Source organism: Amphiura filiformis, chromosome 4, assembly GCF_039555335.1.
Source record: "Amphiura filiformis chromosome 4, Afil_fr2py, whole genome shotgun sequence".
In the NCBI taxonomy this organism is placed as follows: Eukaryota; Metazoa; Echinodermata; class Ophiuroidea; order Amphilepidida; family Amphiuridae; genus Amphiura; species Amphiura filiformis.
In genome coordinates, this window is record NC_092631.1 from 2,621,885 (window position 1) to 2,643,537 (window position 21,653).

The 21,653-nt window shown below is 36.7% G+C and overlaps 2 protein-coding genes across 2 annotated transcripts; both read right to left on the bottom strand.

Moving 5' to 3' along the window:
• Window positions 1-2,299: 2,299 nt before the first annotated feature.
• LOC140149621 (carbohydrate sulfotransferase 1-like) lies at window positions 2,300-3,429 on the bottom strand. Its single transcript, XM_072171700.1, has 2 exons — window positions 3,113-3,429; window positions 2,300-2,873 (listed from the first exon to the last, which is right to left on the bottom strand). The coding sequence occupies exons 1-2, from the start codon at window positions 3,427-3,429 to the stop codon at window positions 2,300-2,302; spliced, it is 891 nt and encodes a 296-aa protein (XP_072027801.1).
• Window positions 3,430-10,485: 7,056 nt separating this feature from the next.
• On the bottom strand, window positions 10,486-11,700 carry LOC140149622 (carbohydrate sulfotransferase 1-like). The gene has a single exon (XM_072171701.1). The coding sequence runs from the start codon at window positions 11,698-11,700 to the stop codon at window positions 10,486-10,488; it is 1,215 nt and encodes a 404-aa protein (XP_072027802.1).
• Window positions 11,701-21,653: the final 9,953 nt, after the last annotated feature.

Consider the following 21,653-nt stretch of genomic DNA (forward strand, 5'->3'; position numbering starts at 1 on the left):
TCTTGGGTAGATGACAACCAAAAGGCTAGTATGCCCAGTGAGGCTAACACAACACAGTGTTGTAAATTTGTGATCCTTCCCATGATGTATTAGGAACTGCTATACAAAATTACAAACGATCCTACCTCAATTATCTGTTGAAAACGTGCTTTTTAGAAGACTATAATACTCCAAGAATTGGTTGAGCCATTCACGGGTGTATCTTAACATGGATTGGTAGACGATTGGTATTGCAAATAACATGGATTGGTATAGAGAGATAAAAATTAAAACGATCTCACCTGTACTATCTGATGAATACGTGCTTTGTATAGGACGGCCTTGAAGAACGTGTACTGGGTGCGTGTACTGTAGTGTTGTTTGTACATCCCGCCACAACGAGCCAGTCACTCGTTTCCAAAATCTTCCACAGGAGTAGTGTTACAGTAGATCTTAAATGGAATAACCCATTGCTCATGAAATTTTGGTACCAAGGTCGATACACTTTGGGCAATATTTGAGCATTTTTATTCCAATTAGCTAATTTACAAATAACTCAACACGGGAAAGGGTCTAATGAAAAAAATAAATTGATCATGAAATTTGCCACATGTTGGTACCAGTGTCGATACACTTCGGACAATATATGTCAATTTGCATATACCTCCAAAACTGAAGGGCCCAATGAAACAATGAAGACAATAATATTACCAGTGTTTACATGTTGCTCGAGAAATTTGCCATTTTAGTACCAAGGTCGATACACTTTGGACAAGATTTGACAATTTTTATGCTAATTAGCATGAGGGCCTGTGGCCCATAATTAGATGACATAAGGCAAGAAAAAGCAAAAAAAAAAAAGCTTGTTTCCAGTAGCAGGTCCGAAAAGTGGAATGCACAATGTGTTTTTTATTTTTCATTTTTAAATATAAAACACTGTAATGCGCAATTTTCTAAAAAAAATAATACAAGAAGGAAAAATATAGCAAACTTAATAAATCCAATGTACTTAAAGTGTATGAAAAGCCGAAGTATGAAAAATGTTGACCTTTTGTATTGAAGATATACACGCGGTTTCCCAAAAGATCTGAAAGTTTAGGTCTATAACTAAACACAACAAATACAAATGCCCTGTTGCCTGGGCATAGATAAGAAGAAGGAAAAGACTAAACACAACAAATACAATATCTATAGGCCTACATATACCCCGTTGCACGGGCAAAGAAAAATAGTAAATTGTCCAATCAAGTAAATGTGTTTCTGTCATAATTTGTACCACGAGTACAAACGTATCAACAACCTTAAATGCAATATTTATTGGCCTGATGAGACAGATGTCAATAAAACTAATAATGCGATTTGACTAAAATAAGAGTACACTTGCTTTGTATTTTAATATGATAATTAAAATGAGAATTATCATACACTTTTTAGAACCATATGCCCAAATTTGATATTTATCTCAGCATATTATCATCAAACCATGACAAGTAGTAAATAATTATGCGTGATAATAGCACAAGCCGTATACAAAATATGAAACAGGAGTATGCAATATTTGGGAGGAAATGCATTATTTTTTGTCATTTTATCCAATTTTGACCCCCAAAAAATTACATGCTAAATCTGTAGAAATATAAGATATTTGAAATAAAATTACACCAATGTATTGATATGAATGCGTTAAAAAGTCATACTGACAACTTTCTGAAAGCAAGGAGTTTTGAACTATGACTTCTTGAAAAGGTTGGCATAAAATAGATGTTTTTGGTAGATCGCATCCTTAACATTCGTAAAAGAAGTTTGACTCAAACTCAACAACCTATTGCAACACCATTTTGTCACAGGTAAATGAACAATTGCTCCAGATCAACATTCGGCCTGAAGATGTACTAAGGATAAGAATCGATACCGTAACAATAACCCTCGCTCAACACGGGGAGGCCTCGGCCTTCGCCATAATTTGGCAGGGGCATACACCGGGGCATACAATTCTGTAATCAAAAACATTCTGTAATCAAAAAACGTTTGACTCAAAATCAACACATCTTAACAGGTCAATGACCAATTGTAACACATCTTACACATTTATGGAGGACACCTTGACGTCATACAAACAAAATTGTATACAAAAGATGTTGAATATGTTGAAAGTCAGAACCCGTATCATACATAGTGATATGCGGGAGTGATGTATGTCGGATTTCACACGCTAATTATATATAGTCATAGAGTATTTTATGACATCGGTGTACATCACAACGTGGAAATCAGGAAATGTAGCTTACTGTTAGTTCTACTGTTACCTTGCAACTGCTGTCTACTGTATAGTTATATCTCTTCCTAATGTGTTTAGTCCTAGTGATGGAACAGTAAAATCAGGTAAGAATTTTGCATTAGCAAAACGTTTGTAGCCAAGTAACTCCATAACATCTGAGCAGTAAGCTTGTATCTGGTGCAATTCTACATCATTCAAGTAGTGACGCCAATTTGATGCGGCTTTTACGGAGTTTTTGCGAAGTCCCATGTTGCTATATCCCTGGTTTGAAACATTGTATGAAGTATTTTCGTCCAGCCATTTCATGACAACATCTGGGGTCTGAAGTCCAAGAAAAGAATAGATTTCTTCAGCGATACGCTTCGGGTTAGCAGAAAAATCTTCATACCTTATCAATTTATATCGATTTTTCAGTACGTTCGGCTGAAGCAGTGCAAGTTGAATGTCGTCATGTAATCGATCGCAATACTCATTGATTGATGCTCCTTTACCATCAAATTTCAAACGTGTCAATTGAGGCTTAACTTTCAATTCACCCCGTAAGTATGATTCAAATGCCATAACAGCATCCCGACCAGAACTCACCATCCGTCGCGAGTTTGCTACACCCGCGGGTCTCTTACATAGTGAATGATCTTTACATTATCTTGGTGATCAGTGTTCTCTATCAATTCTACGACATCTTTTAAAGTAACTCGAATGGTTTTAGTCGCAGTATTACCCCTGTAACTTAAACACATTTTTCTCAGCATCTGTGCTGGACTATCGAATTTGGTGTCAGCGTTAACTCTAACGACAGAAAGATTTTTCGTCAAAGAAACTGATACACCAAAGTTAAGAATAGAAGATGCAAACCGCTCGGAAAATTCACAGCGAAGAATGCGCTCTAGTAACTTTGCAGTTGTATTTTCGTAATTCTGAAGTTGTCCGTTGATATCGTCTAAATTCTCAACAGCTTTCAATGGTTCGAAAATATAAAACAGTTCAGGATTCTTATTGAATAATTGTCCGATGAATGTTGAACCAGTTCGATATTGTGCCAAAATGATGACACTGACTGCAGAGCTGTTTACCGAACCTCGGGTGCTTTGTGTTGAGGATGTTTTCATCTTACCATTTAAAGATAAATGTTCCTGTAGATTGATTGGATTTCGAGCATGAGTTACTGTCATTCTAAGCCATTCTTGATTCTGGGAAGTCCACCACGTTGCAGATATGAGAAAGAGGATAATTAAGATGATAATTACCTTTTTTGCCCAAATCATTTCGTAGTTTGTAAATTTCGCAGACAGTTACGTTTTCATGTGGTTTAGCCTATAGGTAAGTCTTGATGTGTATCGTCAACAATTATTGTGCAATTGCACCGCAGTGCGGATATCACAAACACGGCGACGGCAAACCATCAATCGGTTATGATAATTAAAATAATTATCGACCTAACGTTGGTGGCCGCCGTCAGCTTAATAATAGGGCAAAGCGCCCCAGCCGAGTTTGACAAAAACCGGAAACGGCGAACTTCTGTGTTCCATAAGCCATTATATTGGTTGTCGAGAAACTGTCTCCTAATTATTTGATACGGGAAATACTGTTTGAAATAGTAATGTCGAATTCCGAAGGAAATGCGTGAAAAAGTATAGGGTCCAAAATCATGATGTGCAAGTACTTAAAAGCCCCAAGGCCCATTCATCCCTAAAGTGTAAAATAATTTTAAAAAAATTGTGCATAAATTGCTTAAGAGTGTGAGATAAGTCCTTAAAATTTTCATTAGGTATTTTTAGAATTAGAGATTAGGCTAAAGAAAACAAGGAAAACTGTAGTTTTGACAAAGTTGAAGACCCATTCAAAAACATCTGGTTAACAAAACGTTTTTCGACATCATTCGCAAAAGGCTATAAACCTGGGGTCATCAGTGGACTTCGGTTGTATATATAAATGCGCATATATAAATGCGCACGTGACCAGATGGCCAGTGCCATGTTCGTGTTACCTCACTGTCAATCACTGAAATTGCGACCACAGTTCCAGGTGGTGGCCGCATTGCATTCTCTAAATTCAGTAAATTTTCATCGTCAACCGTGTAATTGATTGGGATTATTTTGAAATTTTAAAACGCTTGAAATATCACAAACAAATAGGCCTATGTTGATAAATAATATAAATACAAGCTAAAACCGTTGGGGTTCGATGATGAACCCCACAAAATTAACCGACTATATTGGAAAATGCCATACGGCCGGGCGGTTTCACAAGTTGCCGGCTCGATCATGTCGTCCGCCGCCTGCACAGTTCTGACCTTAAAGCCAATCATGTCCCCTTTCATACTTTCATGCCGTTGCGACAAGAGGCATGACTTATCAGCGATTCACAAGTCTTGATTGTGTCTGTTTGTCTACAATGCGCGTGTGTCACGCCGCTCGGCGGCAAGCAGCATGATAGTATGAAACCAGCACTACGTCATAGATATGGCCAATTGGCACGCCCATTTAGCACGGAAATTATGAAATATAAGTTTGTAAATCAGCTATATCTAGCTTTTCCGTAGTTAATTTTTTTTCCGTGATGGAAAACGTTAATAAAGAGTTTATGTTTCGGGTCAAGTTATTTTACCCTTTGCAATCAATGCCACTATTTTGCAAAAGCAATTTTCCTTGCGACCTGTCATTTTCCCCTATACTTTTGCACGGGGAGTTTATGTACATCCGGGTACCTTATATCGTTTAATACGGTATGGCGACTTGTAGATGTCACGTGCGCATTTATATATGCGCATTTATATATACAACCGAAGTCCACTGGTCATGGATGTCTGGCATCAGCTGGTATAACAACTCAGTGGCTTTCTTGTAGAACACGCGATAGAAGAGGGTGGCTGCTCCAACTGCCCTTCGGTGGCTCAATGGCTGAATACGACGATCTTTATTCGTTGGCAGACCAATGACACGATTAGCTCTATTTTGGATGGAGTCTAGCTGAGCTAGTGAGGTGGGACCAATGCACCAATCCAAGCACTGCTAGTATATTCCATTTTTGATCTATCGTGGCCTTGTAGATGATGGCTCTCTGGGCAGGTAGGTAAAGGGCGAAGCTCTTCTGATGAGTCCCAGTCGCTGACCGGCTGTCTTAGACATTTTTGTGACTACTTGGTTCCAGGACAAGTTGTTATTCAATGTAAGACCTAGAAGGTCCACGCTGTCAGCTTCTTTAAGAGTAACATCGAAAAATTGGTATATGTAAAAATTGGTCAGTGTTTACTTTTATATACTTATCATCATTACTTTTAAAGATACAATACAAAACAATGTCTAAAATTTCCCACTTTGAGTGATCCTGCGTGCCACCTTAAGTTGTTCCAATCAGCCTTTTTATACATCCATACATGTCTTGCAGGGGATGGTCCAGAGAGAGGTGAAACCTCTAAGGCAGTTTTGACAAGGAAGTGGTCTGAACAGTGGCACTTCCCTGGTCTGAAGTACTCATGTTGCACCCGATCTTGGTTGGTTTGAATAGGTTTGGTGCATTAGTCATGATGAGGTCAAGACGATTTCCCAGTTGGTGGGTAGGTCCATTGACAATTTCGAATTTTTTTTTTCGATTTATATGGTGCAGACCGGATAAGGAATAGCAGAAAATTACAAAGCGCGGAGAGCAACTTTTCTAGGCATTGTTGACATGATGCATTCGGGAAAGAAAGTTTCCTACAATAAAGACTTTTGAGATGGTCTGTATGTTTGAAGGTACAAAATTACTAAGGCGACCGGTTTTACCGCCGCGTTCAGCAACTAATCATCACGACACACTTGTAAACAAACTGTGCTCGAGTTTGATTGACAGATGACGTCAGACGCATTGTAGTCTTTTTTTTTTTATCTCTGTCTTCATTTATAGGTTGTTGCTAGTCTTATTGCTTGCAGGTCATATTTGAACAAAACTGTTACAAAACTGTAAAAATCTGATTTCTGATGATTTCTTGATTTAGCGAATCAGCTCCAAATCAACGCCAGCTCCAAATATACTGCCAGACTGTCCCTAGCACACGTTTACCCATACCAGCAAGACTGTGCACGAGGGACACGATTTAACCGTTTCACGGTAAAAATCATCTTTCAATAAGTCATATTTATTTATTTCTGTGCTTTCACAGTGTCCATTTCAATGTTTTTCTTATCTTTTTTCCCCCATAGAGTACTTTGAGAAAAAAACCATCAGATCCACAACCTCCGCGGCTGTGGCTTTTCTTTTTTTCCCTTAGAGTACTTTGAGAAAAAACCCATCAGATCCACAACCTTCGCGGCTATGGCTTTGTTATGTCGACGACACATAATGTGCTGAGCACACACATGGAAAAGTTCAGTGTATTAGTATACCAAATCTCTTTGTCGGATTGTAACACCACTTTCAATGGAGAGTCAAGTAGGAAGCTCGAAAAAAAGGCTTGCCGAACATATAAAATAAAAAGCTACTCTCTCCAATTTGGCGGTACAAGAACAACCGCAAGGACACGCAATAGACATGGAAACGCAAAAGTACTGAAGAAAGAAACCGCTATTAAACAGAGACACGGGATTATAACTGGACACTGTGGACGACAACCTTATCAACCACAGTGACTAGAATCTGAATAGGTGGCTCCATTATAGCTATTCCAAGAACCTATCAGAGTCACCAACATCCCGAAAACGTTACAACGACGGCAAGCGAAATTGAAAGTAATAAAGAAGTTTAATCTAAAGTCTGCACAAAAAGTAACGCAGCTGTTATAAATACGCCTATAGCTTCAGAACTAATAATTGTTTTCACAATATTTTAACATAAAAAGAAGGATGATTTATTTACGCGCATTTTGATACCCAATTTGTCCAATTTTGTTCAATATTAACAATACAGCAGTGTTGTGAAAGAAAAATACCCGAATTAAAAAGTTGCAGTTATTTGTATTGATTTGAAGTAAACGGGAAGATAATGGCAGGCTTTACGTGCTACAGTGTTGGCATAATAACCATTGATCGCTGTAAACTGCAACTTTTTAATTCGGGTATTTTTCTTTAAAAGCACTACTGTGTTGTTAATATTGAACGACGTTTGACAAATTGGGTATCAAAATGCGCGTAAATAAATCATCCTTCTCTCTATGTTGAAATATTGTGAAAACAGTTATTAGTTTTGAAGCTATAAGCGTATTTATAACAGCTGCGTTACTTTTTGTGCAGACTTTATATAAATGATCAAGTTAATTACGGAATAAACTTTTTATTACAACAGTTACTCATACTCTTATTTAAACCACAAATACCAGTAGCGACATAATACAATGCACTCTCCTCAACAAATCAATCCCGTGTCCGCTCCGTTAATCTCACTCCCCCTATGAACCCTTCAACCAGTCCACTACCCACTCATCTCTCATATTCATGTTCTATTCTTGTGCTTTTTACTTTTTCTTTTCAATTTTTCTCTTTTCTTTTTGCCATTTCTTCTTCTCTTTCCTTTCTCGCGTTTCACGTTCGGTTCTTTTTAGGTTTTCATGGTTTTTTTCAACCGTGAAATTTACTCCTGCGATTTCTGTTCTTGGTTATTCAGCTGAACTTTGACCTTTTCAATCTTTTTTTATGCTGTTCGTTTTGATTTTGCAAACGTTCCATCTTTTGTTCCATCTTTGCCATCTTTGGAACTATGGGATCGACCTTACGACGACATTCTTGTTCAATTTCCTACTGACGACGCTTTTCCTCCTCTCTAATTTTTGCTCCGATGACTTCATATTGCTAGGAAGATAATCTATCATTATTGGATGTTGCTAAATTCTCTATCATACGTAAAAGCCTTCCCGTCTGCTCGTCTGCCATATAACGCCTGTTGCATTCTTCCAGCAAGTTTATTATATCTATGTAGATGGGATGAGCATCCTTCAAAGCTCAATGGTAATTATTATTGTAGTCGAGATCATCCTTGGGAGTAATATTACAATAGTGTACCTGACAATGAAGAATAGAAAGACAATTTGTTCAGCTACCAACTTTCATTGTCATGGGTGTTGTTCAAATTTGGCGTTTTTTACTATTTGTCTATTCTACATGTTTAGCAGATCGATACCAACTATAACAATAAGTTAATCTTTAAGACGGATTGGACTAGAATGCTTTCTCTTTTCGAATCTGACCACTGTAAAAAGAAAAATGTACATGTATGACTCTCTGTACATGGGACCAACAGTTTTAGCCTCCCCCAGAATGACGGAATACTATCATGCTACTCAAATCTAAATGTACCATTGTTTTAAACATGTGTCTCTTTGGTATATATCAATACTTCATTCTCTTGGTCGGACTGACGTCACAAAGGGGGAATAGCCTTGTAAAACCAGTGTGCGCATGTGCAGTTCCCCTTTCTCGAGCTGGTTCTTATGCGCGCACTTGTTCAAAGGGGACGAAGGGGACAATGTTCCCGGATGTCCGACCGAGTGAATGTTCATCGCAAACGGTACACGCATATTGCGGTGATTTTCGTATAGTGCCGAATACCGAAAACCCCCCAAAAAAAAACCGGTGCCGTCTGTAGTCATTATAATACAAAGGGGTGCGGACGCGGACGGTTTGTAAATAATGTCTGCTATGAGGTTTTTGTCGTATTACTTAGTTGTAATATGTGTTGATAATGATCATTCATTACTTGATGTTGCTTTATAAATTTTGCTGGGATTACCAACTCTCAGTTACACTAGGTCTTACTTCAGCACTTCTTCGCCAAATGTTTTCCTCAGAAGTCTGACGCTAGCTTGTCATTATTTTCATAGTGAACCTTTGCTCTGCAAATACGGAATGCGTTTGATAAACTTCAATTTACCCCATGTGAGACAACTTTGAGCGAAATCGGAGCATTTTTGGTTTTTTTACCCCTGTACATAATCATGGAGACCAAAATTGAACATTTCACCTTTATGCCTATAATTCAAGAACTATAAATCGTAGATAGGTCAAACTATACTTTTTCTGAATCCTAATAAGACCAATGCAATTATATGATTTTTATCCACATTCTCCCAATTTTGACATTTGAGGCCTGCATTAGCGGCCATTTTAGAAATATTCAAATGAATATTTTCCCATATGCCCTTATTTGGCCTTTTTGGATATGTTGTTCAGTATATATTAAGAGTCACCAGTAGCAAAAACATTGGTGTTCCATTTTTGTCTAGCTCATACGTAAATTATCTCGTTTATAGGTGAAGGTATAAAATACAAATCTCCACAGACCGTACTGTAAACGCCTTGCAACTGTTTATTGTTGTATACGCGTTCCTTCAGAAACTTCTCGAAGTCCGGGCTAGCGTTTGGGAGGATTACCGTAAGAATAAATAATTCCATAAAATAACTTATAACTATAACTAGTGGCGCACCTGAATGGGCTGTATCGATGAGTGTCTAATTATTAAACGTCCTCATGAGGGCTCAGTCACCACACGTTAGGACCATGGTCTTTAATCTTCGTGTACCCAGGACGAACAAGGCTGCCGGGGACAGGGCCTTTTCAGTGGCTGTACCTAACAAATGGAACTCAATCCCCCTGCTAAATATCCGTAGTGCCCAAACTGTCACCGGGTTCAAATCCCTTCTCAAAACATACCTTTTTTTCATGAAGTTGCTTTTGTTTGTGTTGTATTTGTTTTCCGTGTTTTCTGCGCTTTGTATCCTCTGGCATTAGGCGTATTATAAATGCCGAGTTACTTTACCGACCGCCGAAATATCATGGGTCTGCTTTATTTGCTGAGATATTATCCGGGCATACATAACTTAACACAACAAATATAATATCTATGCCCTATTGTCCTGTTGCCCGGGCATATAGATAAGAAGAAGGAGAAGACTAAAACAACAAAATATGCAATATCTATATGTCCCGTTTGCACGGACATTGATTAGTAGTAAATAATATGTTTGATACTACTAATAGTATCACAAATACTAAGGTATGCAATATTTGGGAGGAAATGCATTATTTGTAATTTAAACCATTTTTGACAACAACAAAAATAATTTACATGCTTTTTAAAAATATAAGATATTTGAAACAAAATTATACCAATGTATTGATCAGACCTGATGACTGTGTTAACAAAATCACACTGACAATTTTCTGAAACCATTAAAGGATTTTCGAACTATGACTTCTTGAAAAGGTTGGCATAAAGCTGCAAAAAATAGATGTTTTTGTTGTTACCTTGCAAATGCTGTCTACTGAATAGTTATATCTCTTCCTAATGTGCTGAATCCTAGTGATGGAACAGTAAAATTAAGTAAGAATTTTTTATTAGCTAAAGGTTTGTAGCCAAGTAACTCCATAACATCTGCGCATAAAGCTTGTACCAGCTGTAATTCTTCATTATTCAAGTAGCGACGCCAATTTGATGCGGCTTTTATGGAGTTTTTAGAAAGTCCCATGTTGTTATAATCCTGGTATGAAACTTTCGTATTGAAGTTCAGCCATTCGATGGCAATCTCTGGGGTCTGAAGTCCAAGAAAAGAGTAGATTTCTTCAGCGATACGTTTCGGGTTAGCAGAAAAATCCTCGTATCTTATCAATTTATATCGATTTTTCAGTACGTTCGGCTGAAGCAGTGCAAGTTGAATGTCGTCATGTAATCGATCACAATACTCGTTGATTGATCCTTTCTGATCAATGTTCAAGCTTTTCAAGTGAGGCCTAACTTCTAATTTACCCCATAAGTATTTTTCAAATGCCATAACAGCATTTCGCCCAGAACTCACAATTCGTCGCGAGTTTGCAACACCCCGCGGGTCTCTCACATAGTGAATGATCTTTACATTTTTATGGTAATCAGTGTACTCTAGAAACTGTACGACATCTTTTAATGTAGCTCGAATGGTTTTCGTCGCAACATTACCCCTGTAACTTAAGCACATTTCTTTCAGCATCTGTGCTTGGCTATTAAATTTAGTGTCAGCATTAACTCTAACGAGAGAAAGATTTTTCGTCAACCGAACTCCTGTATCAAAATTAAGAAAAGAAGAAGCAAACTGCTCGGAAAATTCACAGCGAAGAATGCGCTCTAGTAACTTTACAGTTGTATTTTCGTAACTCTGAAGTTGTTCGTTGATATCTTCTAAATTATCAACAGCTTTCAATGGCTCGAAAATATAAAACATTTCAGGATTCACATTAAATAATTGTCCGATGAATGTTGAACCAGTTCGATATTGTGCCAAAATGATGACACTGACTGTAGAGCTGTTTACCGAACCTCGGGTGCTTTGTGTTGCTGATGCAGTCAACTTATCATGTAAAGATAAATGTTCCTGTAGATTGATGTGATACCGAGCACGAGTTACTGTCATTCTATCCCATTCTTGATTCTTGGAAATCCACCATGTTGCAGATATGAGAAAGAGTAAAATTAAGATGAGAATTGTCTTTTGCGTCCAAATCATGCCGTAGTTTGTAAATTTCGCAGACAGTTAAGTTTTTAAGTGGTTAGACTGTAGCGAAGTCTTGTCGTGTTATCACCAACAATTGTGCACTTGCACTGCACTGCGGACAAGATAAACATGGCGACGGATCGATCGGTTATAAAATATTGACCTAACGTTCGTATGATAAACCCCCGTTAGTTTAGCGAACTTTCTTTCAACTTTGCCTGTTTAATGAGAGCTAAAAGCGCCCCAAACAAATTTAGCAAAAACTGGAGACGGCAAACTTCTGTGTTCTATAAGGCAGTATGCTTGTCGGGAAACGGTCCCCTAATTGTTTGATCAGGGAAATACTATTGGAAATAGTAATGTGGAATTACGAAGGAAATATGTGACAATTATAGGGTCCAAGATCATGATGTGCATGAAGTTTTTAAAGGCACAAGACCCATTTATCCCTGCATAAAAAAAAAAAAAAATTGTGTATAAATTGCTTAAAAGTGAGGGATAAGTCATTTGGGTATTTTTGAAAGTAAAAAACAAGGAAAACCGTAGTTTAGACAAAGTTAAAGCCCCCATTTAAGGGCTCGGATAGCAACTTTGGCAAAGTATTTTTGTGGGACATGAGAGCACATCAGACATTCTGAATACGAAGAATGTCTTTCTGGTATCATATAATTCAAATTTTATGGCAAATTATTAAAAATTGATATTTTTGATATCTAACAGTCCTCGAAGTATATATATATTATTAAATCTAAATATATTTACTTAAAGTGTATGTAGCTGGGACAATGTGGGAGGAAAAGGCGACGATCATTTGAAAATTTTGACTTTTCGTATTAAATATACACATTTTTTTTCCAAAAAGGCCTGAAAAATGTAGGTCTTTTTTAGAAAAAATATGTATCTTCAATACGAAACGTCAAAATGTTCAAATGGTCATCGGCTTTTCCTCCCAGCTACATGCACTTTAAGTACATATCATCATATAATAATATGAAAAATAAAAATATATACATTTTTGATAATTTGCCATAAAATGTGTTTTGTATTGCCAATTTCAAAAAATCAAAATTACTTGATATCAGAAGGACATTGCTCGTATTCAAAATGCAATTCGATATTTCTGATGTGCTCTCATGTCCCACAAACAATACTGTGCAAACGTTGCTATCCGATCCCTTAAATACATCTGGCTAATTTCTCTACTTATTAGAGTTTCATGTATACTGTCCTATTTCGACTCTTAGCATGAGCAAATCTCTGAATAGGCCTTTAATAAAGTCACAAAACCTAATAGTCAAACATATCGGTGCTTGGCGACCGGCATTTTTCAGAGTGTGAACAAAGGGGGGCAAGGTAACTTTCAGGGAGGGCAAACTTTGACAAAAATGGTCAAAAATGGACGGTCAGCATTTTATAGGGGGCAAGAGAGGGGGAAAGACTTCTCAGCTGCCCCTCTTTTCCCCTGGCTACGCCACTGGGGACACGGATTATTGCTTAAGGGCTGTGCAATAATTATGAGCCCTGGGAGGGTAAAATTGGGGGGATTTTTGGCCAGCCGAGAGGGGGGCAAGGGATTTTTGGCACACATTCATGGGGCGCCTTTTAAATAAAACGCTCTAAAAAGGCTTAGGAAACAGTACAGAAACGCTTTAATATGCCAATGTTCCTGCTCGCTCCGCCCGCAACATGTATCTAGACCATTTAATGTTTGCAAAATGGGATCCAAAAAATTTGTAAGGGGCAAAGATTTTTTGGCAGGCCGAGGGGGGGGGGTTGCAAGCGATTTTTGCTGGGCCGATCGGGGGCTCATAATTATTGCACAGGGAACACAGGGATATCTATGCCCGTGCCTTCCACCCCAACGCCCTTTAACCACCAAGACACCCCTTAACCCATCCCAACATCCCTTCACTACCTAAACCCATCCCATCCTGATTCCTGATACGGTTTATATGAACCCTGAGGGCACTGTCATGCATGAGCTAGAGCTATTTGTAATTTTACTGCTTAGTCCATGGGGTCTGGACTCGAGACTAAGATAGGCTAGCTCTCATCACACACTATAGGTGGCGCTATTCGTCCATAGGGAAGTGGAATGTGCATGTACGGTCCAAAAATGGCTTTGCTGTGGGGCCGGCTCAGTGGAGAAAATCACTAAAAATTAATTTTGACAACCAAAACCTAAGTGATGTTGACTTATGTTGGTACTGGCATGATACTGGATTCATAAACTATCCCATAGTGCAATCCATGTTCCACCAAGTCGACGCTCGATTTAGCTCAAATGCAATTTGTGTGTAAATCAAGACCATCCAAAACAGCTTTCTTACAGTAAAGAATAGGAGGTCATCTGGGGTCACATACAGTAGTGTGCATTGTACATGTGCCTGCTGTCACAATTTCACACACAAAATTTTGGGCAATTTGATGACACTATTTTTGTCTGTAACTTCAAAAGTATATGCACTAGAAACATGATTGACCCCTTATAGTTTAGGTAATTTAATTCTCTTTCAAATGAAAGAACTTTCAGCCAAAAATATTGAACTTCAAAATTTTATGAACATCCCCAACTTAGACAAGGATTATCTAGGTGGATGTGGGTCATCATTGTACCAAGTACGGATCCGAAAGTTATTTTAGTTCTTGAGCTATAAAGAGGAGAGCATGTTTTGGTAAGAATAAGAAGATAGGAGAGGAGAAGGTGCCCGTGGCTTCCACCCCAACGCCCCTTAAACCACCAATGACACCCTTTAACCCATCCCAACATCGCTACCTAAACCCATCCTGATACGGTTTGTATGAACCCTGAGGGCGCTGTAGTTGGTGAGATAGAGCTGTTTGAAATTTTACTGCTCCTTGTAGTCCATGGCGTTTGGGGTCGAGACTAAGACAAGGATCATCTAAGTGGACGTGGGTCACCATTGTACCAAGTACGGATCCGAAAGTTATTTTAGTTATTGTGCTATAAAGAGGAGAGCGAATCTTTGGTAAGAATAAGAAGAAGATGGGAAAGGAGAGGGTGAAAACTTAACACAATGTCTTTACCCCGTTGCACCGGCATAGATCAGAAGGAGAATACGAATCACAAAATATGCAATAAGCTGCAATATCTTTGGCCCGTTCCACTGGCATAGACAATATTGAATCCAAAGTACTTTGACTTACTGTTTATTTTAATTTTACACGATCTGGTCCAATCAATCCAAAGGAGGCAATGTGAACAATTGTGGTTATCATTATTAACTTGACCGGTCATCAAGCATGCTTTTGCTTAAATCCTTACATTCTATATATTACATTATTGGTTTCAAACATACTACATATAGGTATGAGCTTTAACAATGCAAACTTTCTTATATATTGGGTTGCTTTTGATTTATATTTTATCTATAGCTGAAATTCACAATAATGCTGTCTTTCACATGACTGGATTAGATCGCGTGACACATTTATAACCCCTCGTAATCATTGGTAATAATTGACACATCTAAAAGAAAGAAAGTCCTCACTACCATTATTTTGAGTACAATTAACTTACATAAAGATCTCATTCCACTCTTTGGTTTTCAAAATAAAGGATATTTTCAAATTTTTATCTATGTGTATGTATAAATATTCCATGGGACTGCTTCTATCTATATTCAGTAGATACTTCAATTTAATGCGAAACATTCATAATTACAGTACAAGATATATCAATAATTACCAACTGGCTAAAAATAACACCACTTTTTAATCTAAAGGTCAAATCACACTTTAGAAATGCGATTATCATGTCTTACTAGATTTAAAAGTCAGGAGAAGTATATATTTAGCAATTTTTCGTGGATCAATGTTCCACTTTCCCTATCAAACTTCCAACCATACCAGCAAAAACTGTGCACGAGGGACACGATTTTACTTCACGGCGAAAATCATCTCTCAATAAAATCTTATTAATTTCTTTCTTCTCTGCTTTCTCAGTTCCCTCTTCAATATTTCTCTCTTCTTTTCCATATTTCCATAATCCCCACCATTCACAGCTGCAGCGTCGTTATGTCGATGACACATCATGTGTTTAGCACACACATGGAAGTGTTCGATCTATACCACTTATTGGAGAGATAAGTAGGAAGCTCGAAAAAGGCTTGCTTAACATCTATAATATAAATATATATAAAGGCTGCTGGCTCCAAATCGGCCGTACAAGAACAATACTAGGAGCAAGAACACGCACAAAGAAAGAAAGAGATCGCCATTGAACACAGGAATAACACACTGGGCCCTATGTATAAACTATCGGAGTTACCAACAGCCCACTGATACGTCCACGAAAGCGTTGCAACGTCGCGTCGGTAAGCAGTAAAATTGAAAGTAGTAAAGAAGTTAAATTAAATTAATCTACACGAATTATCAGTTTATTACGTACCGGTAATAAACCTGTTATTGCAACAGTTCACTCTTATTAACCAAAAATCCCAGTAGCGACATAATACAATGCACTCCCAACAACAAATCCCGCGCCAGCTCCAACGAGTGGCATAGCCGAGAATCCCACTGCCCCTACCAAACCTCCAACCACTCCACTACCGACTGTGCACGTGACACACGATTTTACAGTTTCGCGGCGAAAATCATCTCTCATATACATGTTCTCTTCCTGTGCTTTCTTCTTTTCCTTTTCATATTGTCTCTTTTCTTTTTCCCATTTCTTTTTCTCTTTCTTTTTCTTTTCACGCGTTTCACGTTCGGTTTTTTTTAGGTTTTCATGTTGTTTTTTCAACCGTGATATTTCCTCCTGCGATTTCTGTTCTTGGTTATTCAGCTGAACTTTGACCTTTTCAATTTTTTCTTTATGCTGTTCGTTTTGATTTTGCAAACGTTCCATCTTTTCTTCCATCTTCGCCATCTTTTCTACTATGGGTTCGACCTTACGACGAAATTCTTGTTCAATTTCCTGCTGCCGACGCTTTTCCTCATCTCTAATCTTTGCTTCGATGACTTTATATTGCTTAGAGGAATAGAATTTATTACTATGGGATGCTACTAGATTCTCTATCATTCGTAAAAGCTTTCCAGTCTGCTCGTCGCTTTCACTTCCTTCAAGTCTGTTGTTAAACGACACGTAACGCCTGTAGCGAGGTGAAGTTGGCTCGAGATTAGAGATTAGACATTCGCAATTGAATAATTCTATACGTTCAATATAAAATTTTTGAAATTCCTTATTTTTGTGAATTTCGTCCTACAAACAACTTATATGTATAGTTCAAGTCTTCTACAGTTTTTTGACACTATTTTTGGACATTGGAAAATTTTTGCCAAAATATTCAAAATTTTACATCTTCGTTATTTGGCCAAATTTCGACCTAAAATCAAACTCTTGTGTATAGTTTAAGTCTTCTACAATCTTTTGACACCATTTTTGGACATCCGAAAAATTTGGCCAAAAATGTCAAAATTTTGCATCTTCGTTATCTGAGCAAATTTCGACCTAAAACAACTCTTATGTATAGTTCATGTCTTCGTAAGTCTTTTGATACCATTTTTGGACATCCGAAAATTTTGGCCAAATTACTCAAAAAATTGGTATCTTCGTTATCTGGCCAAATTTCGACCTAAAAACAACTGTAATGTATAGTTCAGGTCTTTGTAAGTCTTTTAACACCATTTTGGGACATCCGAAAATTTTGGCCAAAATACTCAAAATTTTGTATCTTCCTTATCTGACCAAATTTCGACCTAAAATCAACTGTTATGTATAGTTTAAGTCTTCTTAAGTCTTTTGACACCATTTTGGAGCATTCAAAAAATTTGGCCAAAAATTTCAAAATTTTATATCTTCGTTTTCTGGCCAAATTTCGACCTAAAAACAACTTATGTATAGTTCAAGTCTTCTACAATTTTTGACACTATTTTTGGACATCCAAAAACTTTTGCCAAAATATACAAAATTTTGGATCTTCGTTATTTGGCCAAATTTCGACCTAAAATCAAACTCTGAAATGTATAGTTTAAGTCTTCTACAATCTTCTGACACTCTTATGTATACTTCAAGTCTTCTACATATATTTGACACCATGTTTGGACATCCGAAAATTTTGGCCAAAATATTCAAAATTTTGTATCTTCGTTATTTGGCCAAATTTCGACCTAAAATCAAACTCTTGTGTGTAGTTAAGTCTTCTACAATCTTTTGACACCATTTTTGGACATCCGAAAAATTTGGCCAAAAATGTCAAAATTTTGCATCTTCGTTATCTGACCAAATTTCGACCTAAAACAACTCTTATGTATTTCAGGTCTTCATAAGTCTTTTGACACCATTTTTGGACATCCAAAAATGTTGACCAAAATTTTGCATCGTCGTTATCTGGCCAAATTTCGACCTAAAACAACTGTTATGTATAGTTCAGGTCTTCGTAAGTCTTTTGACACCATTTTTGGACATCCGAAAATTTTGGCCAAAATATACAAAATTTTGTATCTTCGTTATTTGGCCAAATTTCGACCTAAAATCAAACTCTTGTGTGTAGTTTAAGTCTTCTACAATCTTTTGACACCATTTTTGGACATCCGAAAAATTTGGCCAAAAATGTCAAAATTTTGCATCTTCGTTATCTGACCAAATTTCGACATAAAACAACTCTTATGTATAGTTTAAGTCTTCTTAAGTCTTTTGACACCATTTTGGAGCATTCAAAAAATTTGGCCAAAAATTTCAAAATTTTATATCTTCGTTTTCTGGCCAAATTTCGACCTAAAAACAACTTATGTATAGTTCAAGTCTTCTACAATTTTTGACACTTTAAGTCTTCGTAAGTCTTTTGACACCATTTTTGGACATCCGAAAATTTTGGCCAAATTACTCAAAAATTTGGTATCTTCGTTATCTGGCCAAATTTCGACCTAAAAACAACTGTAATGTATAGTTCAGGTCTTCGTAAGTCTTTTAACACCATTTTGGGACATCCGAAAATTTTGGCCAAAATACTCAAAATTTAGTATCTTCCTTATCTGGCCAAATTTCGACCTAAAATCAACTGTTATGTATAGTTTAAGTCTTCTTAAGTCTTTTGACACCATTTTGGAGCATTCAAAAAATTTGGCCAAAAATTTCAAAATTTTATATCTTCGTTTTCTGGCCAAATTTCGACCTAAAAACAACTTATGTATAGTTCAAGTCTTCTACAATTTTTGACACTATTTTTGGACATCCAAAACTTTTGCCAAAATATACAAAATTTTGGATCTTCGTTATTTGGCCAAATTTCGACCTAAAATCAAACTCTGAAATGTATAGTTTAAGTCTTCTACAATCTTCTGACACTATTTTTGGACATCCGAAAAAATGTGGCCAAAAATGTCAAAATTTTGTATCTTCGTTATCTAACCACATTTTGACCTAAAAACGATTGGTATGTATACTTAAAGTCTTCTTAAGTCTTTTGACACAATTTTGGACATCCGAAAATTTTGGCCAAAATACCAAAATTTTGTATCTTCGTTATCTGGTCAAATTTCGACCTAAAACAACTCTTATGTATACTTCAAGTCTTCTACATATATTTGACACCATGTTTGGACATCCGAAAATGTTGGCCAAAATATTCAAAATTTTGTATCTTCGTTATCTGGCCAAATTTCGACCTAAAACAACTCTTATGTATACTTCAAGTCTTCTACATATATTTGACACCATTTTGTCATGGAGTCATTTGACATAATTTTCAGACATTGGACACCACTTTAGACATTCGAAAATTTTGACCAAAAATCTCAATTTTTGACATTCGTTATTTCGCATATTTCCGATCTGAAACATATTTTTAGTCATATGACACCATTTTTGACCTTCCTGAACATTTTTGACCCAAAATTTGCATTTTTAGACATTCGAGAGTAGAAATTAGACATTCGTGATTTCCGAAAATTGCCATATAAAACCACTTTTCCTCATCGATCGAGTGCCATGGAGTCATCTGACACCACTTTTGACATCAAAAATTTTTGACCCAAAAATTGCATTTTAGACATTCAAAATTAGAAATTAGACATTCGTGATTTCGCAGAATTTCGAGCTAAAAATCACTTTTCTACCAAGATCACGTGTCCTGGAGTAATATGACACCATTTTTGACCTTCCCGAACATTTTTGACCCAAAAATTTGCATTTTTAGACATTCGAGGTTAGAAATTAGACATTCGTGATTTCCAAAAATTGTCATATAAAAACCACTTTTCTACACCGATCAAGGGCCATGGAGTCATCTGACACCACTTTTGACATCAAACAATTTTTGACCCAAAAATTGCATTTTTAGACATTCGAGACCACTTTAGACATTCGAAAAATTTTGACCAAAAAATCTCAATTTTAGACATTCGTTATTTCGCAGAATTTCGATCTAAAACCACTTTTCTACACAGATCACGTGTCCAGGAGTAATACGACACCATTTTTGACCTTCCGAAAATATTTGACCCAAAAATGCATTTTTAGACATTCGAGATTAGAAATTAGACATTCGTGATTTCCGAAAATTAAAAACCACTTTTCTACACCGATCAAGGGCCATGGAGTCATCTGACACCACTTTTTGACATCAAAAATTTTGACCCAAAAATTGCATTTTTAGACATTCGAGATCTGAAATTAGACATTCGTTATTCCGCAGAATTTCGATCTAAAATCCACTTTCCTACACCAATCACGTGTCATGGAGTCATTGGACATCATTTTAGACATTCGACACCACTTTAGACATTCGAAAAATTTTGACCAAAACATCTCAATTTTAGACATTCGTTATTTCGCAGAATTTCGATCTAAAAACCACTTTTCTACACAGATCACGTGTCCAGGAGTAATACGACACCATTTTTGACCTTCCCGAAAATATTTGACCCAAAAAAATTCATTTTTAGACATTCGAGATTAGAAATTAGACATTCGTGATTTCCGAAAATTGTCATATAAAAACCACTTTTCTACACCGATCAAGTGTCATGGAGTCATCTGACACCACTTTTTGACATCAAAAAATTTTTGACCCAAAAAATTTTTGACCTAAAAAATTGCACTTTTAGACATTTGAGATTAGAAATTAGACATTCGTGATTTTCGAAAAGGGTCATATAAAACCACTTTTCTTCACCGATCAAGGGCCATGGAGTCATCTGACACCACTTTTTGACATCAAAAAAATTTTGACCCAAAAAATTGCATTTTTAGACGAATATTCGAGATTTGAAATTAGACATTCGTTATTCCGCAGAATTTCGATCTAAAATCCACTTTCCTACACCTGTCACGTGTCATGGAGTCATTGGACATCATTTTTAGACATTCGACACCACTTTAGACATTCGAAAAATTTTGACCAAAACATCTCAATTTGTAGACATTCGTTATTTCGCAGAATTTCGATCTAAAAACCACTTTTCTACACAGATCACGTGTCCAGGAGTAATACGACACCATTTTTGACCTTCCCGAAAATATTTGACCCAAAAAAATTCATTTTTAGACATTCGAGATTAGAAATTAGACATTCGTGATTTCCGAAAATTGTCATATAAAAACCACTTTTCTACACTGATCAAGTGCCATGGAGTCATCTGACACCACTTTTTGACATCAAAAAATTTTGACCCAAAAAATTTTATTTTTAGACATTCGAGATTTGAAATTAGACATTCGTTATTCCGCAGAATTTCGATCTAAAATCCACTTTTTTACACCAATCACGTGTCATGGAGTCATTGGACATCATTTTTAGACATTCGACACCACTTTAGACATTCGAAAATTTTGACCAAAAATCTCAATTTTTAGACATTCGTTATTTCGCAGAATTTCGATCTAAAACCACTTTTCTACACAGATCACGTGTCCAGGAGTAATATGACACCATTTTGACCTTCCTGAAAATATTTGATCCAAAAATTGCATTTTAGACATTCGAGATTAGAAATTAGACATT